Below are 7780 nucleotides of genomic sequence, written 5' to 3' on the forward strand. Positions count from 1 at the left end.
TACGTAGCCTGCCCTGCCAATTTATTGGTTGTTCAAAAAAACTTTTGGCAAAAATTTGCAGCAAGGCCCCTTTGGGGTTGTTGAAGAGTGCTTTTTTTATCTTCATTCAAAGCCTAAAAAACAGTTAGACCCTAACATAGGTCTGCTATTGATGATGGCCTTAGAATATCTACAGCCGGATTTGGCAAAACCGACCCCTCAAACGCTCGCGGACGCGCCCGTGCGCGTTCGTGGACAGTGACTGATTACGTCTCGAAAAACACATTCCACATCTGGATACCTCAAATTAGAAACCTCAAATCCATATTATTATATGCAACACAAAGATCTTTGAGCGGAGCTTCGTCCGGTTCCGCTCCCCGCTCACCCGGCTCCGCCCTGGCCAAGTCCGGCGGCTGGCTGCGCCCCTCAGAGTGTTGGTCCGATCCTCGTCAAGGTAGAGTAGGGCACGGGACACGAGCCGGCTCACGGGACTCAAGGCACCACCATATCCCATGCCCTAATCTTCCTCATCGGAGCCCGGACCCCGAACGGTGCCGGTGGACGTCAGATCGATGATGAATCCGTCCTGGGGCAAGCCACTGACGTCCACCATGATGCGGTTGTGGCGCCCGGACTGATGCGCCATACGGTCGCCGGAGAATGCGACTCCGCCTCGGCGACGTCCACCACCACGAGGGCTGCCGCTGCCTCCCGCGCCCGGCCTGCCGTGCCATGTTCTCGTCGGACGAGGCCCATGGTGTGCTCCGATGCTCAGCGCGCAAAAAAAGGGGTTGCGTGTCCGCCACCATGTTCGGACGCCAGACACACCGCACTGCATTCGACGAGGCAACTACGACTGGCCTAGCGCCGGATTCATGCGTCATTTGGGCGGACGCGATGGATTCCCGAGGATGGAGTCCAAGTGCTGCTGTGCACGGGCGTCCTCCCGGGCAGGGTGGAGCAAAAGGCGGACGGCCATCTCCTACTCGGGGCCGCGTGTGATGAGTTCGGGGTCGACGAATCTGGAGGTGAAGGACTCGGATCCGCTGCCCGCCATGCCGAAAACGACCGGAAGTCGCCGGAGACGAGTTTGGATTGGACATGGGGGATGTTAGTCAGTCTAGACATTTAATGCCCATTTAAGACGTTCGTCTGAATAAAAAAATCATGAATGGCCGATGAGCGACAGGGTACGAGGTGCCCGGCTGTAGATGCTATGCTAGAGGAACACATAAGAGTGAAAACGGTGGTCAAGCCGTTCTGTTGGAACCCAACCGAGTAGGTGAAAGGAGTCTGGCTGCCGCGCTCCGCTCCCCAATCCCCCAATCCCCACCCAAAACCCTCGCTTCCGCCGTCCATGGTGTCGCTGATGGACGACGTCACCGCCGAGATCTTCCTCCGCCTCCCGCCGTACGAGCCCGAGCACCTCTTCCGCGCCGCCCTCGTCTGCAAGCCCTGGCTCCGCGTCCTCCGCGACCCCTCCTTCCGCCGCCGCTACAGCGTCTTCCACCGGGCGCCGCCCCTGCTCGGCCTCCTCCACAGGCTCCAGGTCTTCGAAGGAGACCCCGCCGCCCGCCTCGCCCCCACCACAGCGGCGCCCCTCTCGCCCTACCCCGACCTCTGCCGCACGCGCCCCCTCGACTGCCGCCACGGCCGCGTCCTCCTCCACGTGGGGGTCGGGTCCTGGCATTTCATCGTCTGGGATCCCGTCACGGGCGAGCAGCACCGCTTCCCGGAGCCTGGCATCCCGAAGCTCATCTACTCCGCCGCCGTCTTCTGCGCCGTGCCCGGCTGCGACCACCTTGACTGCCACGGCGGCCCCTTCCGGGTTGTCTTTCTGGTCACCGAAGACTGCACAGATCTAATCAAGGCCGCAGTGTACTCATCAGAGACAGGTGCGTGGAGCACGCCGGTGACAATGGACGCTGGCTGTGATGTCCAGCATAGGCGAGATGCCCTTGCTGCTGGATTCTACTACACGCCCTATGTCCAGCCTAGGCGGGGCGCCGTTATTGGAGATGAAGCCTACTTCACCCTTCGCTACGGTAACCCAGTCGTCAAATATAACTGGAGCAAGAATCACATATCCCTGATTGATCCGCCAACAAAGTGTGTGTACAACGTTGGTGTCAAAAAAAAGGCTGTCGACAAGGTCGCCCTCATGGTGATGGAGGACAGTTCACTGGGGTTTGCCTGCGTTGAGGGTTCCAGCCTTCACCTGTGGTCAAGAAAGGTGAATGCAGAAGGAGATGCAGAATGGGTACAGCGCAGGGCCATCCAGCTGGAGAGTGTTATACCTGTTGCCAATTCTGATGACAAACCATTTGTGGTTGGATGTGCAGAGGGTGTGGGTGTCATATTCGTTAGCACCGGTGTTGGCTTATTCACAATCAAGCTAGATTCTGGGCTGGTTAAGAAGGTTGCCGAGTCTGGGGTCTACTTCAGCGTCCTACCCTACATGAGCTTCTATACTCCAGGTATGGTACTAGCCCTTCTTGTCCATTATCCTGCGATTTCTTTACAGCATCTATAATTTTGCTTGTAATGTAAGTACTGTTTGAGGCAAGCTCTGTATGTGCTACTTAAAATTGATTATATGACGTTGGAAAACAGAGGATGTTCGCTATGAGATTTAACTTGTTAAGGAGCACGACCAAGCACTAGTGGAATTGCAAAATATGTTGACAAAATCTGTTGATGTAGTATTACCCTGTTACCTTGCTTCAGATTTTTTTTAAACAGTTTGTTATTTTCTGGCATAGCTGAAGTTCACACCTCAACTTAGTCTTGTAACACTTGTAATGAGTACAAGCACTTAGTTCTTCAATGTAGGATGCTAGTTGGACAGTTACTTCTGAGTTTTTGTGCATGGTATCTTTTCTGATCGTGGCACATTGTTACCGTGGAAGTCACTACAATCAATTGGGGCTGTCTCGTTGAATCCACCCTGATCGTACTGTCAAAATATTGTACTTCAGTTTATTATGTCAGGCATATTAGAGTACTGCTTGGTCTATGCTCGATTCAGTTACTTGGAACTAAAGTAATGTTTACTCTATGTTGTTTCTCTTTCCTGAAATTTAATATAACTCAATTACAGTATTATTGTTGCCTCCAAAAGTGCTATCAAGTATCAGCACCAAACCTTTTGGACATACAATTGGAGATGCTAGGATCTGAGTCCTAATTTGTGTTTTTCTTTTCTTTTCTTTTGGAGTTAAGTCTGGTTGTTCTTCTTCTGCTATTATATAGATCAGCCCATGGGAAGCCCAATTGCATCACTAGCCCTTAAGTTTCTACTTTTCTCTAGAGCCATTGAGTGGTCAAATACTTTTCTTTTCTTGAATGCTTAGAAGAACCGCACATCATTGTACTACAGAAGGAATAAGAATGTCCATACGATGGGAAGGGGAAGGGAATAGAGAACAGAAAAACACTACTCCAAGCCTGTCATAACAGGGAACACCGAGATAAAACTAAAATACTACTGACTACAAAAATGTGAAGTTTGATGTAATCGATGAAGAGTGAAGTGGGCGCTAGCTGTTTGCTAAACAGTACAACAACCTCATACATATCTTTTGCGTTGCATTTTCTTTACTGTATCTGTGTCTGCATAGTTTGTTGGTTCTGGTTTGTGAACAGCTTCAATAAAGTCAAGCTGTAATTATTACTCCCTCTGTCCCAAAATAAGTGTCGTGGCTTTAGTTAAATTTGTTGAACTTATTTTTGGACGGAGGGAGTAGTTGTTATCTTCACATGTAGAGATTGCCACAGACCATGTGTGTTTGCTAGTGCAAACTGAATACATGTCCATCGGATACTAACCTTAATTTGAATTCTGCGATTTCAATTGTTATTATGGACTGCATTGGTAAAAAATACAAATATGCATGCAAACTTTTAAATCTCATATGATATTTCTTACTTTGTTTCAGATAATCTTTTCAGAACTATTCTATTGTTATTCTGGTATATCTGAAGCTCACATCTGGAGATCATTTTCTACTATTTTGTGAAGCGTTTTTTTGATCTCGTATTATGCTGTACTTGTATATAACAAATCAAGCTGTAAATGCTGGGTTGGAATGTTGGTTTTGATTTTTGTGCATAATAACTTTTCAGATCGTGGTACGTTTCCATCCCTGGCGGAGATCACTGATGCCTGATATGCGCCGCTCAAGAGCAAGAGTGCAAGACCTTGCGAAATGGATGAAGCCATTATCATAAATGTACTGCTAGTGGCTTCTTGCAGAGCTACCGCTATCAAATCCTTTTTATTTTCTGTTGAGTAGGCAAAGCACGACTGTTGCAAGTAATTATGACCAAAACCAAGGATGCATAATTTGAATTATCTGGGCCATTGGGTCTGTCCGAAGTTCATCCAAAATTCCAAATGCACTAATTCGGATTCCAAAGCGACAAAAGTGGGACAAAGACCACATATGCTGCTATTTGAAGCTGCTTCTTGTTTTTACTGTAATTTTGAACTCCGGATGTTTACGTAGCGTCTGGTTATTGAATAGTTGATCTGGTTGATTGAACATGAATCGACAACCATGGAGATGAAAGTTGACCTGGATGTCATGTCATGTGTTGTTAGGTTAGGGCGCGGCGGCCGATGGCTGGGCGCCGTCCTTGCGCGGTGGAGGCTGTGGCAGGGAGGAGATGGCGTAGGACAGGAGGAGGCTAGGGTTAGGTGTCCCGGCTCCCTAAGGAAGCCGAGCAATTAAATTATGTGCTTCTTGCTTAATCTCAAAACGGGTCCTTACATGAGTTTATATAATCCTCTTAGTGATATAATTGGGCTAAGCCGCTAACACGATAAGATAATTGGGCCAGGCCCCTAACTGCCTGGGCTGTAATATATGCCACTCATAACATGTGTTTTCTGCTTTATTATTTCTGGGATAAGATGAATTGTTCCCTTTTCTTCTATCACAAGAAAGAAAAGCTGGGAGTACATTTTAGCGTGTTGTGGAGTGGAACCCGTTCAGTTTTGTTCCCCCGCATTTACAAACCATGTATAGATATAGTGAGTAGGAAACATGTATAGATATACAAACATGGTGTTCTCCATCCGCTCGTAGACTAGCTAGTACCCACTCATGGATCTCCTCCTGGCCATACTGATGGTGCTCGTGCAGGAGCTTTGCAAGATTGATATGCAAGCTAGTACGTACTACTGTATGTTGCATACTCTCTGTCTGCTGTGAAGTCAATGTGTGGCAAATTTCACTTCATACGTACAAGAAATAATTAGCGCCTTGTACACGACGTTAAATTCCGAGTCCGGGAAAAAGTCCTCCTGGACACTCAGAGTATACAGAGCTATGGGCCTATCTCTCTCTCTCAAAAAAAAAAGCTATGGGCCTATGGCCCAACCGTGCTGCCGCAGATGGAGCGTTGTGTTTAGCTTTTGTTAGTACCATACCGCTTAGCTGGGTCAAGCAGGGCTAGTTTATAAGTCGCTCCCCGGGCAGTGTTAGCACCACACGGCAGGTGTGGTCAGCCCTTCATATTGATGAGTATTTGAATTTGAATGATGTCTCTTGAGTGGAAGAGGAGAAGAAGGAAAGATGACAAGCTAGTTTTTCTTACATATACATATACACCATAAATTTAATCATCTTTCTTCTTCCGATCATGGGATTTTTTTTCCTTGGGTAGAAATGAAGCTGCAGTGCATCGTGTTAGTGTTTCTAGTCTCTGATCCATGTTCCACTTGCTACGGTACTCATCTCTCTTGGCCCAAAAAGCTTAGCCTGTGGTACGGACTATATATAGCTGGCCCCTCACGCACAGCCAATGTCAAATGACACGCGCGGACCGAGCCGGACCCCGTGACCGTCCATCGCTTGAACAGTTTGTGATATCTTGGGACGAAAATGAAATCATTTACGTTTTGAGTTTCTCGTCATCCTCCATGCATGGCTTCATTGTGTTTCAGCTTATCAGGGTGATACGGTGAGAGTGTGTGTAATAGGAATATGTTTCAGACAATTGCAACATTTCTAACTTAGTCTCGTAACACTGGACTGGATGTCGCCTTCGTTTATCCTTTTTCCTTTCAGGGTATGTGTTTAAATCACGACATGCTTTTAAGTTTGTGAGGCAAATGCTATATATAGTCCGTACCACAGGCTAAGCTTTTTGGGCCAAGAGAGATGAGTACCGTAGCAAGTGGAACATGGATCAGAGACTAGTAACACTAACACGATGCACTGCAGCTTCATTTCTACCCAAGGAAAAAAAACCCATGATCGGAAGAAGAAAGATGATTAAATTTATGGTGTATATGTATATGTAAGAAAAACTAGCTTAGCCTGTGGTACGGACTATATATAGCATTTGCCTCACAAACTTAAAAGCATGTCGTGATTTAAACACATACCCTGAAAGGAAAAAGGATAAACGAAGGCGACATCCAGTCCAGTGTTACGAGACTAAGTTAGAAATGTTGCAACTGTCTGAAACATATTCCTATTACACACACTCTCACCGTATCACCCTGATAAGCTGAAACACAATGAAGCCATGCATGGAGGATGACGAGAAACTCAAAACGTAAATGATTTCATTTTCGTCCCAAGATATCACAAACTGTTCAAGCGATGGACGGTCACGGGGTCCGGCTCGGTCCGCGCGTGTCATTTGACATTGGCTGTGCGTGAGGGGCCAGCTCCGCCGTTGGCCGTGGGGTTGCTTGGCATGGGGAGGTGTGTGCCGGTGTTGGTTAGCATTGCCACAAAGTCAGGCATGGCAGGCCTCTGCTCTGGCAAATGTTGCACGCAGAGAAAACCAATATGGAGGTGTGTCCAAGCTTCAGCATAGGGTCGAGCCATGGCAGGGGCGGTGACTCTCCAAGGCGGCCCGGGTCGTATTGATGAACTCCTCCTTAGTTAGCCTGCTTATGTTCTTGATGGGATTCTATAGTTTGCATGAATCCCTTCACTAGGAAGTCACCAAGTATTTGTCTCATTTCTTCTGGGCGAGACCAGATAATAGACAGAAATATCACATGGTGAAATGGTCTGAGGTTTGCAAGCCAAAGGACCAAGGTGGCTTGGGAGTCATCTCGTCCAAGCGGATGAACATAGCCTTGCTCTCCAAATGGTTATGGCGCATTGAGGCAGGAGATGGGGGCCTATGGCTCCAGATTATCCGCGCAAAGTACCTGCGTGGACAACCCCTTGCCTTCGCCTCCCGGACGGGTGGCTCCCAGTTTTGGCAAGCCGTCATCCAGCTTATGCCGGTCCTACGGATTGGAACATCCATCTCGGTGGGGACAGGCACCAACACCCTGTTCTGGCTTGACCGTTGGTCGGGTGATAGACTATTTGCCCAACGTTTCAGCTTAAGTTTGGTTATTGAATAGTTGATCTTGTTGATTGAATCTGTATCGGCAGCCATGGTATAATGGAGATGAAAGTTGACCTGGATGTCATGTCATGTGTTTTCTGGTCTGTTTCTAAGATGAGATAAATCGCTCCCTTTTCCTTTGTCGCATGAAAGAAAAGCCGGGAATACATTTTAGTGTGTTGTGGAGCAGAGCCCGTTCAGTTTGTTCTCCTGCATCTCTGCCTGGGCTGTTTGGAAGCACCGTAACGCGGCCGTCTTTGATGGCTTACGACCTCGTCCTCTCGATCAAGGATGATGCTCGCCTGTGGGCCAAGGCGGGCGCTAAGGGATTAGCCACCGTTTTACCTGTAACTTGAACTTGTGTATTGAGGCTGATCATCCTCCCCTGCTGTTCACTCTCGCACCCTGCTAGACGCCGGATCGGTATACGTTCACG

At 48.1% G+C, this 7780-nt stretch overlaps 1 protein-coding gene across 1 annotated transcript; it reads left to right on the top strand.

Moving 5' to 3' along the window:
• The first annotated feature begins 1250 nt into the window (after positions 1-1250).
• LOC123046917 (uncharacterized) lies at positions 1251-4465 on the top strand. Its single transcript, XM_044470350.1, has 2 exons — positions 1251-2459; positions 4108-4465. The coding sequence occupies exons 1-2, from the start codon at positions 1340-1342 to the stop codon at positions 4149-4151; spliced, it is 1164 nt and encodes a 387-aa protein (XP_044326285.1). The 5' UTR covers positions 1251-1339; the 3' UTR covers positions 4152-4465.
• The last annotated feature ends 3315 nt before the right edge of the window (positions 4466-7780 follow it).

Source organism: Triticum aestivum, chromosome 2B, assembly GCF_018294505.1.
Source record: "Triticum aestivum cultivar Chinese Spring chromosome 2B, IWGSC CS RefSeq v2.1, whole genome shotgun sequence".
Lineage (NCBI taxonomy): Eukaryota > Viridiplantae > Streptophyta > Magnoliopsida > Poales > Poaceae > Triticum > Triticum aestivum.

Bases quoted from the DNA above. Each gene is read 5' to 3' on its own strand.
- LOC123046917 (XM_044470350.1), top strand. From the start codon at position 1,340: ATGGTGTCGCTGATGGACGACGTCACCGCCGAGATCTTCCTCCGCCTC. The intron at 2,460-4,107 runs GTATGGTACTAG...ATAACTTTTCAG, and splicing joins CATGAGCTTCTATACTCCAG to ATCGTGGTACGTTTCCATCC.